The 17094-nt window shown below is 38.1% G+C and overlaps 1 protein-coding gene across 1 annotated transcript in view; it reads right to left on the reverse strand.

Annotated features, from left to right (window-relative positions):
* Positions 1-3398: 3398 nt before the first annotated feature.
* The window catches only part of LOC117287746, a 39711-nt gene continuing 26015 nt past the window's right edge, over positions 3399-17094 (reverse strand). The window contains exons 4-7 of the mRNA XM_033768250.1: positions 14577-14678; positions 7336-7455; positions 6696-6791; positions 3399-4169 (exon numbers count right to left, since the gene is read on the reverse strand). Of these exons, the coding sequence (XP_033624141.1) occupies positions 4108-4169; positions 6696-6791; positions 7336-7455; positions 14577-14678 (380 nt within the window). The 3' untranslated portion in view covers positions 3399-4107. The remainder of the gene's footprint in view (positions 4170-6695; positions 6792-7335; positions 7456-14576; positions 14679-17094) is intronic.

Here is a 17094-nt window from a genome sequence, read left to right on the forward strand (position 1 = left end):
AGAAAACGGTCACCCACTCAGAATCCGGGTCAAACTGACCCAGAAATAGGTCAAAGGTCACTCGGAATCTGGGTCAACTCTGACCCGAGAGTTTTTAAACTGTACAATATTACACTTAAAGCAATTCTTCATTTTAAAATGATTTTTTTCATGGAGCGGAATATAATTTGTTGTTTTAAGTTTACAATTGTTAAATTTACAATTTCATAGTTTTTAGTTTGTTATTAAGTCACTACCAACTGAATACAATTTGCCATTGGGCTTTTCTTCTAAAACTTGCTGACGAAACTTTTTTTGGCGAGAGAAAACTCTACAGAAGTCATAAATATATTGCACAAAATAACTAGGGCACGAACTTTACAATAAAGCAATGTACATGTACACTTAATTGTCTTTACATTGTTTGTCTTTACACAACGTCTTTATATATCATTGGTAATGTATTAGTGCAAGACGTCTAATACAGCGAAACAAATTCATGCTTTTAATTAATATAACACACCACTTCTTATTCATATTTCAGTCGAAAAATAGCCTGGGCATAAAACCGTCTCCATGTTTCATATTAATGTGTTCACAAAATACTCTTAATAATGCTACTCCACTAAGTAATTGACTCAACACATAACTACAGATTGGGATTTGTCCATGGTGATTGAGAGCGTATAAAGACAGCATTGATTCAAGCTAACTCTGTTAAATTTAAATCGGTTGCAGTTTTACCACATTAAAGGCAGTGGACACTATTAGTAATTACTAAAAAAGAATTATGAGCATAAAATATTTCTTGGTAACGAGTAATGGGTAGAGTTTGATATCATATATGAAACATTGTGAGAAATTGAACCCTCTGAAGTAAAGTAGTTTTCGAGAAATAAGTTATTTTCCACGAGTTTGATTTCGAGACCTCAGATTTAGAATTTGAGGTCTCGAAATCAATCATCTGAAAGCACACAAACTCGTGTGACAATTAAGAGTGTCTTTCTTTCATTGTTATCTCGCAACTTCGACGACCGATTGAGCTCAAATGTTCACAGGTTTGTTATTTTATGCATTGGTGGTGATACACCAACTGCGAAGACTGATGTTTGAGAATTACCAATAGTGTCCAGTGCCTTTAAAGTAAGAAATGAGTGGGTGCCAGTCCCAGTAACTGTAACTGTATGGTTTGCTGGTTGGTAACCTTTTTATTTAAGCAATAGATTTTTGTGCTGAGCAAGTTGTTGTTATTCCAGGCTTAATGAAACTGTGCACTGTTTGGACCTTTAAATGCTCTTTCCAAACAGGCTGAAAACTATCACATAAGTCCGGGTCCAATTTCATGGCTCTGCTTACCACCGAATTCTGCGCTTACGACGACCATTCTGCGCTAACGGTGTAGAGCGCCGAATATCTGCGTTAGCTGACTTTGTGTAAGCGAACAAATTTCATTAGTAACGTGGAGAAAGCCATAGATCCCTGCAAACTCTTGAAATACGCTTGATGTGAGCGCGTAACTCCCTGTACTCAGTAAGCGCCGATTTTGGTGCTTACGGTTAGCAGAGGCATGAAATTGTGCCCCGATCTCACCACATACTCCCTACACATGTCAAAAGCTGGGCTTAAAAAATTAGACCATTAATTGCAATTCACGATACTGCATGCATTACAATAGTGACGTCACCGTGTAAAACGTAAATCCTATACAACCGGTAACTATTTCAAGTCTCAACACTGCGAGAAAGTAAAGCCTCTTCGTCAAAATACTAAAACAAATCAACACATACATCAGCCGTCGGTGCCTATATATACTCCACCATTTTTTTGTATACAAAAAGGAAATAATTTAGTCACCGTCTATAGATACTTTGTCAATGTCCCAAAGGAAGAGATTTTTCATTTTGACACTTGAGCATCGTAAACTGCAAAGCTAAAGGCTATTGTTTGACACAACAGTGCGCGAAATGAAACACTTTCTATGGTGGTGACTTTTTTGTTACCAAAGGGGGAAAGGTTCATTTTCATGAAAACATAATACTAATCAAAGTCTAACGGCTTGTTGAATGCATTGGCGTAAGTATAAAGTGGGAGCATGGTACTTGGTGTGTATTTCTGGGGCAGTAGAAGTGGATACTTTAAAAGGTGTAAATTTCGACATTTGAGTTGAGTTTATTTGGCACAGGCATTGTGTGATGAGAATCAAATAGCTTTATCAAACCATTCTATGCGAGGATATACATTTATTTACTTTCACACTTTTTTTCTGAGGATTCGCGTTTCTGGAATTGTTTTTTGGGCAAAAACTATGTCAAGGTACAGAACAGATCTATGTTATAAATTATTTTATTGTTGCTTATACTTCTTTGGCCACTTATCATGGTTGTAGTACGAGGGTATATGTCTACTCCCCAACAGGAATATTTAAGTCAGATAGACATTTGAATTATTCCAGATATATTACCATTGACATTAAACTTGGTGGTGGTTATCACCACGCACAGCCACCCCACCCCCTCTGTTTAATTTGTTAACAACTTCAAGTTTGATGTCTATGTGTTGTTTACCTCACACATTCGCCTGTCAGAAAGGACCACATCAAAATGATTAGACAGGTAACATTAAGCATGATCTGGAATTGATTTAGTCTTAGACAAAAAAGCAAAACCTGACTTGGTGGTCTCTTGAAAGACATTATTTTTTTCATGAAGAGTGAAATACATTTCCCTTAATTGACAGTAATTATACGGTCATTTACATGGCAGCATCGATGCTAAGAAGCGTTACAGAATTGGTAAGAAAACAAAAATCGCGAAGATCACAGATTTACATCAAACTTACACGGTCTAATGATGATGATAGTAGAAAACATCCCTTGAAATATTTCTGCCTGAAATGCCATATTTGATGAGAAATAAATAATTTAAATTTGCGTTTGGAGTTTATCGCTCAGTGAGCGTTTTATTCATTTTTTTTCTTTTTTGCATCAATGTCATGCAAAATGTGTAATCAGTTTTTCACTATTTTTTCGTGACCCCACATGGCCGATCGATCTCAAACTTCTACAGGTTTGTCAGTTTATGTAGAATGGGGATTGCATAAAGTGCTTACACTGCCAGCAACTGCTTTGTTAGTAAAACCAATTCTCTAATGTTCCTTCAACATTACACGTAAACTGTACAGGGAAAGTTTGTTAAAAATGCACAGTGCGAGTCACCCGTAATTTCTATAATGATGAGAGTATAATGAAATACTGTTTATGTGTCGCACCAATAATGTTTTGTTCAGTGTTTTGCACCAATACTGGAAATCACTGGAAAAATCACCAGATGTATTATCCCGTACAGTGAATGCTCTATACACAATAACAAGCTCAAGAACAATGTGATCTTGAGACACTTATAGAGCGGAAAGATTGCTTGTTTTATATGGTTGTTATTTTGCAATGAGCTATTGTGTTACGACAACTTCAACTTTGGATTTCAGTAATCCAAGCCCAAGTTGTCGTTAAAATGGGGACTTCACAATTCAATCCAACGGCAAACAAGAAGAGCTAACGGTACTTTGAAGAAGAAAAAAATCCACCCAGCGAAACACAAGATATTATTGGCAATTTAACACCGTATCGAGAAATAATCAAGCTGTTCCAAGTTTTACAAGCGGCGGTCGAATATTGTTGTCATACGAGAATTTACGACGAGTTTCGAGTGGATTACATAGCCCCCACTGTTCTCAAGTATAAAATCAGTGAACAACATACTACAATTTTCCAAAGTGCCTTTTAAAAATACTTCTGCTTTATGTAACATACTCTAAGCTAGCATGTATTGAACTGCGTTTAATTTTTAAGTATTACATGAACATTTCAAAACCGATCCTTTGGATCTTTGCAGAAGATTGATAAACAAATTAAAGCATAATATTTAGTCTAACGTTCGTCGTTGTCCTTATTATATCGGTTGCCCTATGTAAATGGCTTATGAAGGAAACTGTGTGGGATGCGTTCCGAACTGGAATAATGATTGGAACAATCTGCTTTGACAGAAGTTCCGGGGCGTTGTCGTCTTGATTTGCTTGTCACAAAAACCGGGTTTATTAAAGTCGTCTTCCATCGGTCACTCTGGCTTAAACTCAGGAAAAGTTGTTCATTTGTCTGGCTAGAGCGGCGACATTCAGGCACGTATTGAGTAGATCTGAAGTTTTAAAGGAGGAAAAGGAGAGATTAAAAAGTTGGTGTACATACATAAGATTATTCTTACCCGGACTTTGTTGGTAAAGTACGGAGCTCTGGAAGAGCCGTCCAAATTGTTGAGATCCTGAGATAACTTACTGTTGGATGATGACATCTTAAGATGTCGACATCATGAATGTTATAAATGTTTTCCTTGTTTCTTCCCTATGTCATGTTTTGTGTGTGTCCCCCACCCCCCGTCACCCCACGCAACCCCTTACTACTTCCTTTAAGAGTTGAAGTATTATATTGGTGACGACATCACGAGATAATTTATCTCTGGATGGCGACATCTTGGACGTAAAATGACATCTTCCTGACATAATTTAATGTCTTATGTCGTCTTCCCAAGATAAATATATCGGGTTATCGACATCTCTATGACGTCACCGGGAAGGCGACATCTTACGTTCATGATGTCGTCATCCCATGGTCACATGGTGTCGACATCTGAAGATAAGGATGACGACATCTCACGAGAACCAACCTCCATGAGAAATCTTACCAAGCACTCCAGATTAAATTTAATGGTATAATTATAACGATTACACTATTTTTTGTTTTGATCACCCTTGCTCTTTTCGATTGCCAATGCATTGCAAAATTAATAAGCTCGATAAGAGCATGCATACAGTTTTTGACAAAACACAAACCTTGTGTGTCCCCCGCCCCCCCCCCCCCCCCCCACACCGTTCTTTAAATGTTTTTGCATAAAAACAAAAACCAGTGACTACTGAATTGTATGACTTTGTGTCTTTCGGCTAATTTCATTATTTTTGATTCTTGCTCCAAACAAAAGAACACTCAATTTATAACAACTATAACACAAATAACAGCAATGGAGAAAACAATGTCAGACAATGAAACCCTAGACGGGAAAATAGGTTTTTAAATTATTTTGGGAATGGGTCATTGGAGTCGCAATGTTCCGGTTGTAATCCTAAACAAGTAAACGGTATGCTACAATTTCGGGGAAAATAATAAAATAAAATAAAACCTTTGTGTTAGTTTTAACAGTTGATTAGTTCTTTTATCTACCTCCCATGAATTATTTTTAGCATCTTTTAAGGCTTGTCAATGAAGTATTCATTTTGTTATGTTTTTTTAATGTATTATTACCCACAAAAATGGTCCACAGAAAAAAATCAAAAGAGTATCATTGAAGATTTCTAAAAAAGAATTGTATTAATACCTCTTGTAATGGGTGCTTTTATTGATAAAGACCAATCATAATTAATGAATGCGCGGTAATCCTGAATATTTAACATCTCCTTCATAGCATAATCTTAAAATGCTTTATTTGATGAACAATGGAATTTAATTTCACTTCTACGGTCACAACTGTTGTTTGTTTTTATGGATAGCCGATCAACATCAGTAATTATCATTGTGATTAGAAAGGTTATTCGTCTGACTAAATGACGGCTAGTGGGCGTCATTTGGCGTCACTTAAAGTAATTAATTTTTAATGACGAACTACTTTGGGTTGTCGCAACAATGGGCTTTTGTAATCAATATTTCTCTCATAACAATTTTGGTTTTCCTTTGTTCTTAGTCTATATTTTGTGTTCTTCAAACCAACAGCAGCAACATGTGCTGCCATTTACGTGGAGTTTCGCATTGCCGATAAAATTACAAGCACTGGACACTATTGGTTAATACTCGGAAATTTTTTACTCAGAATAATTATTAGCATAAAACCTTACTTGGTAACGAGTAATGGGGAGAGGTTGATAATATAAAACATTGTGAGAAACGGCTCCCTCTGAGAAAAAAGTAATTATTTTAACAAATTTGATTTTGAGACCTAAATTGTAGAATTTGAGGTCTCGAAATCAAGCATCTGAAAGCACACAACTTCGTGTGACAAGGGTGTTTTTCTTTCATTATTATCTCGCAAATTCGACGACCAGTTGAGCTCAAATTTTCACAGGTTTGTTATTTTAAGCATATGTTGAGATACACCAAGGGAGAAGTCTGGCCTTCGACAATTAGCAATAGTGTCCACTGTCTTTAAAACACTGTGAGAAACGGCTCCCTCTGAAGTAAGGTAGTTTATGAGAAGTTGTACTTTTGTTTTCGTATTTTTATTTATATTGATAATAAAAATAGGAAGATGTTGTACTGACGATGTTTATTGTGTATGTTTTTGTGTTTATTATGTGTTTTTGGTTGATTTTTAATTGAGTTCAATAACGTAGGACGTTGTAACGCGGCGTTGTTCTTGTTTTATAATAGGCCTACTTCGTGTTGCTGTTGCTCATGTTGTTGTTATTGTCGTCGTCGTCGTCAACGTCGTCGTTGTCGTTGTTGTTGTGGTCAGTGTCATTGTCGTTGTCGTTGTCGTTGCTGTTGTTTCTTTATTCACGTGGAAACACACACAATAGTGAACTAGGTACTGGTATCTTATTTAGGTTGCAATACACATAAACGTTGATCTATGAATACGGAACAAGTAAATAGTCACACCGTATTAGTAGGTTCTTACCCTTTAATTGACTGGTTTCCCAAGCTCCATTGCTATTTGCTACGTACTGTAGGGCGTGCGGACAGGTCCGAAATACTTCAAACAGTTCTGAAACGTCTGTACAAATAAAAAACACAAAACTGTAACAGCTTAGAAATGCCAGTGTTCAGCCCTGTAAAATTAGACCCACGATTTGTTGATCAATTGATTAACTGTCATGCAACGGTAACCGGTTGCCTCTTCAAACAGCCGTCAAGACAAAACGTCAACGTAAAGGGGGAAGGGCTAGCAATAGTGTAAAAGGGGGAAGGGCTAGCAATAGTGTAATGAAACGTTGACCAAATTAGACTTTACCAAAGATATTACACGGACACTTTAATCAACAATTCTGTAAGCAGAAATTGTCTGCTTACGGGTGGCCCTTAGCAGAAGTTAATATTCATAAACGTTGCATGCTCGTGTGGGCGTTTACATGGTTATCTCACTCCTCTTATTATTGGAAATGGATTAGCACTTTTAACAATCATCGGTGTTGATCCCTTAAAATCACTGAATTTTTTGTTAACTTCCCTGGCATCTTAAAAGGGAGAGACAAAAAGGGGGGTGCAATCGAAAAATCTATAGTCGTCAGTGAGTGGGTTTGGAGTGTTATGACGTATACCTTTTGCAAACTTGTCGATATTCACCACGTTGTCCTCTGACGATTGCGCCGATGACGACCCCCAGTCGCCGTCTCGAACCGTCGTCTCACCGAGCTTTGCTAGTTCCTCAAAGAACATATCTGAAATATCAAAACCCAAGTATGTCCTTTTTTAGTAATCTTTCTAAGATGGCGATTTTGTATATGCTTTTGCATCGGGATCGAGAAGATAACTTGGTTTTTACCCTCATACCGATGTATATTTGCTCAGTAAGTAAGGTTTGCGGCGACATCATAAGATCTCTTTTATCTCTTTATGTTTGGTACTTTCCCGAGTTCTGTGGGCGAAAAAAGTAAACCCGAGTATTTTACCTGTGGATTGTTTTCAACAAAATCGGAGTAGTACTTAGTATAAAGTGTTTTAAAGGTAGTGGACACTATTGGTAATTACTCAAAAAAAAATATTAGCATAAAACCTTACTTGGTAACGAGTGATGGGGAGAGGTTGGTACTTTGTATAGTAACGTAGTTTCGAGAAAGAAGTAATTTTCCACGAATTTGATTTCGAGACCTCAGGTTTAGAATTTGAGGTCTCGAAATCAAGCTAATGTCTCGCAACTTCGAGGACCGATTGCGCTCAAATTTCCAAAGGTTTTTTTTATTTTATGCATAAGTTGAAATACACCAAGTGAGAAGACTGGTCTTTGACAATTACCAATAGTGTCCAGTGTCTTTAAATCTCATCGGTGTAAGGATGAAAAATAAATTTGTTCTATATTCATTATGCATGACACAAATATAAATCATTGCGGTATACCCTCTGCTAACAGGTAATATCAGAACTCCCTCTAACCACCATATCTAGTGGTAAGCCACATGCACTAGCAATGCAAAGGTCGTGGGTTCGAATCCAACCCGGGTGATTTGCATGTAGTTTGTTTTCCTTAGAACTTTGGAAAGTGCCGAGTATACAAAGTGCTTGATACACATCGGTGCAAAGGTAAAAGAAACAAATTATAAAGTGCAATGTTTGCGTCACCCACCGACCAATAGGAAATAGTTTGGAATTAGTAAAGTCGTGAAAATTTCCCTATTAGGGTTTGTAAGCTTTTTAAATCTTATTTGGCTCGCGCTGTTTTAAACACCACGCTAAAGGGCCCGCTCGACATTTGGCGTGTATTCGGATACCAATCTCCCCAAACAGAAGAACATTTTGTAGATACGGAGGTTTGGAAATGCCAAAAGAAAACCAGAAAGAATTGTGACGCACGAGTGCTCGATTTAGCACGCTGGGATAGGATGACCTTTACAAAATTGTCGCAGAAAAATCTATAAAGTATAGATTACATAGTTGTGTACGTTTGCTTGGACAAATTGTCGAAAGGGAGAGTCTTTATCCAGCTTGTTTTTTTACGCTGAATTCGGTAACGTTATCAACTTAAATTCACTTTAAAGCGATCTTTGGACACGTTTGGTAATTACTCAAAATAAATCTTAGTATAAAAACTTACTCGGTAACGAGCAACGGAGAGCTGTTGATAGTATAACACATTGTGAGAAACAACTCCCTCTGAGGTAACGTAGTTTTTGAGAAAGAGGTATTTTCTCACCAAAATATTACAAGACTGAAGCCCTTTTTCTACCTGAAAGCACACAGATGTGTACAACGAGTGTGTTTTTTCCCTCATAATTGTCTAGCAACTTCGATGACCAATTGAGTTCAAATTTTCACAGGCTTGTTATTTTATGCATATGTGTTGCTACACCAAATAAGAGTACTGGTCTTTGACAATATTACCAAAGGTGTCCAGTGCCTTGCGAATATATTTAGTACAATTAGTTATGGGCCGTCAGCAAGCTTTTAGTTAGAACCATGCGTCATGTTTTTTCTTTGTTTTGTGCCTTAAGCAAACCCTTACCTTTTAACTTAACATTATTCTGTAATATAAATATGCTTTGCTACTTTATTATTAAGTCATTCACATTCTGGTAGAAGACGAGTCAACATCTATATTTTTTCTCTGTCTTATATACTTCCAGACTTGTAGAACAAATCACACCAGGGCGCAACGAAAGCCGAGTCCTCTTTCCCAAATGTTTGACCTTAAACCAACTAAGGGTTACAAATACATGAATGGAAAATTGTTTCCTACAAGTAAATGTTGTTTTTGAGAGCTTGCTGACGTGTACAAATTATTGGCGATATGCTTTAACACAAAGAAAACTAAACTTGCGCATATCGCTTGCGTATTTCTCATTCATGGAGGTCCTTCGGCTTTGGCTGATCAGATATCGGATTTTCTCGTGGATTTGACATCCCCATGATGCCAGTTATGGGAGAGGTATATCTCAAGCATTGCATAGAGGACTTCCGTTGGATGTCTTTATCGACCTCAGAAGTCCTTACCTCCTCTCTATCTGTGTAAATACAACTATACGTCCCCCATCAAATGGAGTAGTTGTCACCATTTGGGCCGGAGCTTCTGCCTGTCATTTATCTTTATTAGATGAAGTGCATATTAGTGTATTGTGTATTGTGTATTATTTTGTTTGATGAAGGGTTGAGATTAACGTTACATAATATTTCCGTATGTCTGTATACTTTGAACAGGCCTCTTTCTTAAGTGTGCCACTGGTGTGTCGGACCTGGCTCCCCCTATCGGTGTGTTTGGTTGTGAAACCGGGCGTTCCACTTGATTTCGGTTCTCAAACCATGCACTTTTGCTTCCCTGATATGTAGAACAAAAGCCATTCCAAAAGCGTTATACCACGTACTGCATCTGTTTGAATCTCCCTGCCTGGTGCATGTTTCCCTCAATCCTACAATCTGTACTGTTTTAAAGACAGTGGACACTATTGGTAATATTGTCAAAGACCAGTCTTCTCACTTGGTGTATCTCAACATGTGCATGAAATAACAAACCTGTGAGAATTTGCGAGATAATAATGAAAGAAAAAACACCCTTGTCACACACGAAGTTGTGTGCGTTTAGATGGTTGATTTCGAGACCTCACATTCTAAATCTGAGGTCTCGAAATCAAATTTGTTGAAAATTACTTCTTTCTCGAAAACTACGTCACTTCAGAGGGAGCTGTTTCTCACCACGTTTGATACCATCAACCTCTCCCCATGACTCGTCACCAAGTATGGTTTTGTGCTAATAATTATTTTGAGTAGTTACCAATAGTGTCCGCTGCCTTTAAGAAGAATATCACTTCCTTTCAACAGCTACCTGATTCTTTTTCCATATTAAATGCCTTTACCAAGAGAGGCATTAATAAGCCTTGGTAAAGGCAATGTTACATTCCAAAAATATTAACAGCAGAAAGTGACATGATGGTGCGGATTTTAACAGATGAAGATAGTGTATTTGGTGGAAAAGCCATAACCAAAAATAATTATCCTCTGTTACAGTTGTCACTTTAGCATTGAGGCCCGCTTCGTGACCGAGGCAATTTCGGATGAACGGTCACGCGCTCAGCGTTGACATTTTGACTGACTTTTCTTTGCGAAGATTATGTTGATATAAATAGATATTTAATGGCTATTACATGCGGTCAACATGCGACTTGTACAAAGAGGCAAATTAGGTCACGAGTTGTTCCATGACATAAATATGCAAAGAACAAGAACAGATTTCAAGGTATTGAACGTCATTTTGTGTTAATAATAGCTAACACGGCGCCTAACAGACAAAATATACCAATATAAAAAGTGATCTGCCGTCGAGTTCACCAAAGAAACTCTTCCTAACTTAGGAATAATCTAAGGACTTAGGACGAGTTCAGTTCCGTATCCGAAGACGTTATGACGCATTGAACCCATCCTAAGTTAGGGCGGGTTGCTCATCCTAACCCGAGGAAGTCATAAAAAGAGACGACCAGAGAGGGGGTACCACACTATATATTTTGGGCATACTGCACATGCAAAAAAGGTCGTATTCCGTCTAACGCATGATTTGTAGGAAAGGTAAATGGATGACTTGATTATGACGTGTTTTGTTTTGGACTGTAATCCGTTATGTCATGTAGTAAAAGTTTCCGCCTGAAACTTCGTAGTTGAAGAAATGTTTCGGATTTTTGTTTCGCTCAATCGGAATACAAATCACTTAGAGAACGAGTGTTTTTTTTCCCCCTTTCTTTTCCTTGAGGGTGTTTGTTTTTGGGGGTGCTGTGGGGATATTTCATTTTCTTTTTTCGAAACATGCTCTCTCCATCTGTTGAATTTCTCACCGGTGGATTGATGTATTTTGTTAAATCTTGAATAATGTAATAATGTGAGATGAAACGCATGTCATTCAGCTATGTATAAATTATTGACTGTCTGAGTACTAAAATCAGCCGTTTATAGGATTCAGTCACCTCGAGTCCCTGTCTCTGCTATCTCTCAGCTAATTACCCCCGTTACGTCGGATGTTTCATTGTTAAGCCCACTATTTTAGTCCGTTCGGGGACAATGGATTTCTTTTATTGTAATGTAGCTTCTCCAAAAATAAGTGAAATGACGGGGAAATTTTCTAATCTTGTGTGAGATCGGAATGCAGTAACTAAGTAACGGTTTCTCAATGACAATCTTATTCGTATAATTACTATTAATAATAGAGGACTGGATTTACTAAAATAGGGAAAGCCCTTGATTTTCAAAAAACTATTTAAGATGTTGTCTATTCCCTCGTTCGTGGGTATAATATTTGTTAGTAGATTCTATTTGCAATGTGTTTATAAACAGTCGAATCGTCATCGGAACATTACAAAATATATATCCTACATATTAAAGGCAGTGGACACTATTGGTAATTGTCAAAGACTAGCCTTCACAGTTGGTGTATCTCAACATATGCATACAATAACAAACCTGTGAAAATTTGAGCTCAATCGGTCATCAAAGTTGCGAGATAATAATGAAAGAAGAAAACACCCTTGTCACACGAAGTTGTGTGCGTTTAGATGGTTGATTTCGAGACCTCAAGTTCTAAACTTGAGGTCTCGAAATCAAATTCGTGGAAAATTGCTTCTTTCTCCAAAACAATGTTTTATACCACCAACCTCTCCCCATTACTTGTCACCAAGAAAGGTTTAATGCGAATAATTATTTTGAGTAATTACCAATAGTGTCCACTGCCTTTAAAACAAAAACTAGTTTCGCATGAGATTTTTCCATAATATGCAATTCTAGATGATCATAGAAGATGTTATGTTTCAAATAAACACCATCCAACCATAATCGTATGGTATCACTGTTTAGTGAACAAACACCAACAACAACAGCAGCAGCAGCCTCAGCAACAGCAACAACAGCAACAGCAGCGACAGCAACAACAACAACAACAACAACAACAACTACAACAACAGCATCAGCCTCAACAGCAGCAGCAGCAACAGCGACAGCAGCAACAACAACAACAACAACAACAACAACAACAACAACAACAACAACAACAACAACAACGACAACAACAACAACAACAACAACAACAACAACAACAACTAACAGCAGCAACAGCAACAGCAGCAACATCAGCAACGACAACTACAACAACAACACACCCAGGTGCTGTTGTCTGTATAAAGTGGGGTGGGGTGGGGTGTAGATTTGCAGCACAACCCGGGTTTTACACCCGTCGTAATGAGTTATACCAGTTGAAGTGTGTGTATTTGCATTGAATGGGAATGTGTTACATAAAACAACAACTAATCAATGTATACATTTTTTTATAAACAACGGTTCCGGTACGATAAGTGTATCGTATGGGCTCCGAAACTCCAAGTATAAGTTTGGGTGTATCAGTTCAAAACGCAGTGACGCACTGATCACTCGGTTCTTATGTTTCCACTCCAGCTGGTCTACACAGGTAATGTTAAACGCCATTATTCATCTGAAGCAAGCTTTGTTTTTCACTGGCCTCTTTTGTTCCTTCCTTGACATGTCTTTTTAGGTATCAGTAAAGGCTATGGTTTACAACGGACGGTCTCTGCCGCCGCAGCCCTTATAAATAATTCACTACCAGTTTGTGACGGCGGAGACGAAACATGCAATCTAATCCGGTGTGTACAAGTTAGAGTGACACAGTTACATCAAACTAACTTATTTTGTCAAGCTTTTTCCATTGATACCTTATCCTGGATATATTGAAGGATTGACCAACGACAAGAGTAGAGTAGAGGTTGGTTAAGAGGCTCCCGTGTAGTGTTTTTGGTTTTTGGAAAACGACCTTTAAATATATGTTAATTTGTGTTAGCACATAAACTAAACTCGCTAAGCACAGAATACAATTGCTTACCCGAAACGGGTTGTCAGCCCAATTTGCATTAAGGTTGCATTGCTGTGGCGTGTGTCCAACCCAACTTTTGCTTAGCAAAGAAATTTGTCAAGCAGTATTTTCTGCTTAACAGCTTTATGAAATCGGGCCCTTGTCTCCCCTTTCATATCAAATCGGTTCCCACAAGGCGGAAAACCGTCGTCGTGGAATGATATTCTCATTCCCGCGCCCGCGAACATCAAATATCTAGTGACAGATTCATGTTAAAGTGTTGCCACCACGCCATTGGACTACGGAAGAACACAACCACTCCAAAACTTCTCAATAAAAAAAAAACATCATTAAAAAAAAAAAACGTCTTTCATGGAACTTGTGAGTAAGTGTTTTTTTGTTATGTTCTTCTTGAAAGGAATTGCTTTGATCAAAACGTTTCTCGTATAGTTGGCACTTAACTGGGCAAGTAATACAATAGTTTTGATTTTCTTTTAACACATACAAGTGTTTGTGATGGACACATCTATGTTCAATATTTTGTCCTGGTGAGAGCTTTATCATAGTTGAGTTTTCGATTTAAAAAAATAACAAAACCTATCTCTCTCATTTTTTTTTTTTTTTTTTTGGGGGGGGATTTCCCTCTGTTTTGTTGGTCTTCGTCTTCATCTCTTCTATTTGTCGCTGAACATCGATTTGATCAAGAAGTATCTTCGTCTAAAACCCACGCAACTTATAAGTAGTCTTTTCCGCATCCTTGTGTTTTTCATACGCACTTTAAAACACTGTTTGATATTGAGTGAATGCGAACGCGATACGGCAAGAACACCTTAATATCCGCTATGCTATTTGTTTATCAGAATCCAGCTAGCCCGGATCAAATGAATGTAATGAAATTGTTCGAGTATTACAGACCTATATCACAACCCCCCCCCCCCCCAAAAAAAAAAAAAAAAAAAAAAAGACACACGCAAAATCAAAACAATATCTAGAGCGATGGAATCCCCTTACCATGTGCGTCTCTTTTGCCAATGCCTACAGTGGAGTGCATCCGGGCCAGTCTTGCCACAGAATCCTGTGTTGGTTTGTCACGTTTGCTTAAAACGAAGGCTTCTGTGAATAAAACAAAAAAAATCACAGCAAATTAACAAATGAATAAATAATACCGTATGAAATACAATACTAAACAAATACCACAGTGAGGATCGGTTCTCAGAGAAAGAGAGAAATGGAATCTGGTTCATGAGTTTAGTTTGTAATGTTCTCTGTATTGAAACTTATATTATCAGATTATTATCACAAGAAGATATGGGAAAACCTGGAGAAGCAATGTATGGACGGATGTGTTGCTGGTCGCGCCAGCAGAGGAAGGCCAAAGACGAGGGTGGACAGATAACATTCATACACTTTATGGGGGGAGTCTGTATGGCCTGAGGAAGACCGCACTGGACAGGGACGCATGGAAGGAGTTCACTTCTCGGATCACCACGAGACGGCTGACGCCTTAATTGACTAAAGAGAGAGAGAGTTTATCACAAATGGTTTAAGGGTAAGAGTAAGACAGTATTAAATCATAATCCTTGTTCTTGGAAGGATTCGAACTGTCCTCGTTGTTGATACATCTGCTCTAAAATGTGAAAGACCGTGGTCCGAATCCCAACTAAGCAGCCAGTGTGGGGTTAGTGTATTGTGGGCTTACAGGCGCGCCCTTGTGGTGTATTTTTAACAATGGACCCCACAAGGAATCCATTGTGTAACCTCTGGTCGATTTCACAAAGAGTTAGGACTCGTCTTATCTTGAGATAGGACGAGTAACTCGTCCTGACTTAGGACTAGCCTTAAGTTTTTAAAATCTCCTCGGACTAGTATTAAGTTCTTTGTGAAATCGACCACTGGACCCCACAAGATAATTCTTTAGAAAAGGGAATGATAGAACAACGATAGCAGGACCCCACACACCGGATACGTAAGGTTGTGTGGGTGTTTTTTAACGCTACCTACGAAGTGTGGACCTGAGAACAAAAGAGGTCCAGATAATGTAGGGATTTTAAACACTATGTGGACTTGCACACGTCCACACAGTGTTTTGTACAGGTGGCAAGTTCGATCAGCGACCATTTGTCAACCACTAGTCAATGTTCCATAGTTTCCTTTACATGAAATACAAAATTGCCAAATGGTCGACAAAAGTCAACTATTATAGTCCAATCATCAAACTTGCTCATAGAGGTGTGTGAAGTTGCGTGACGTCATAATCACTACCTTATGGAGCCCTATAACAAAACAGAAAAGGTGGTTCTGAAAAGAAATCATTTGGAGATCCACAATACATGGTGTTACCGCAAACCTTTCCGTGTAGTATATCCACAATGCAAAAATTTCAAATCCTAATTAAAACAGAAAAGGGAACAGAACACTGGCAGGGGCGCTCAATAAAAAATGTTGGGCACAAAGTCTGCGGGAAGGTTCTTAATTGTTATTGTTAGAGGGATAACGGCAAGACAAAACTATGTTTCACAAGAATGCAACAAAATATAATGTGTCTTGGGGGATATTAAAATCTATAGCTGAAAATAAAAACAGGAAATAGAACAATGGCCGCTGATGAGCATGTTGATTTGAAAGTGACGTTATTTCTGTAGGTCAGATAACTTTTGCTCCCCAATTTTGTCACCGATACCTTAAGTTGGCCTGCTCATAAGTATAGCCCTTGAATCTTGAATTGTTGTACTCTCCTAAAGGCAGTGCTGCTGTCCATGACCCAAAATTCATTTGTGCTCTGTGCTTATGCTGTCAATATTGTGTCTATCAGTTGTGGTATTGTCAGTTTCCCTTTGTTGCAATGACTGCAGCCACTGGTCGCCAAAACTCCTTACCCAAATGTATCCCTGTTTAAGCCCGTGCCATATTTAAAGGGAAGGTACACGTTTGGTAATTGTCAAAGACCAGTCTTCTCACTTGGTGTATCCCATCATATGCATAAAATAACAAACCTGTGAAAATTTGAGCTCCATCGGTCGTCGGAGTTGCGAGATAATAATGAAAGAAAAAACGCGAAGTTGTGTGCGTTTAGATGGTTGATTTCGAGACCTCACATTCTAAATCTTGGGCTCAATCGGTCATCGAAGTTGCGAGAAAATTATGAAAGAAAATATGCTTTCAGATAGGAATAAACGACTTCTAGCTAGAAGTCTTTTATTATTTAATTGAGAAATACCTTTTTCTCGTTTCCCACAATGTTTTATACTTTCATCAGCTCTCCAATGCTTGTTACCGAGTCAGTTTTTAAGTTAATATTTGTTTTTAGTAATTACCTTCACTTTAAGAACTTCCGGTCAGAATTTTGACCCGGATTCCGGGACCCTCACTCATTCCTGATATGAATTCCACATTTCTGGGTCACAGCCTTACTCTGAAATGGGTCAGTATCCGAGTCAGTTTCGACCAACTTTTTTGTGTGCATGTCCCCGGGGAAACACTGATTGGGTAAACGGTGAACAATGGAAAATCAAGTATAATATGCATTCTT

Source organism: Asterias rubens, chromosome 3 (genome assembly GCF_902459465.1).
Source record: "Asterias rubens chromosome 3, eAstRub1.3, whole genome shotgun sequence".
In the NCBI taxonomy this organism is placed as follows: Eukaryota; Metazoa; Echinodermata; class Asteroidea; order Forcipulatida; family Asteriidae; genus Asterias; species Asterias rubens.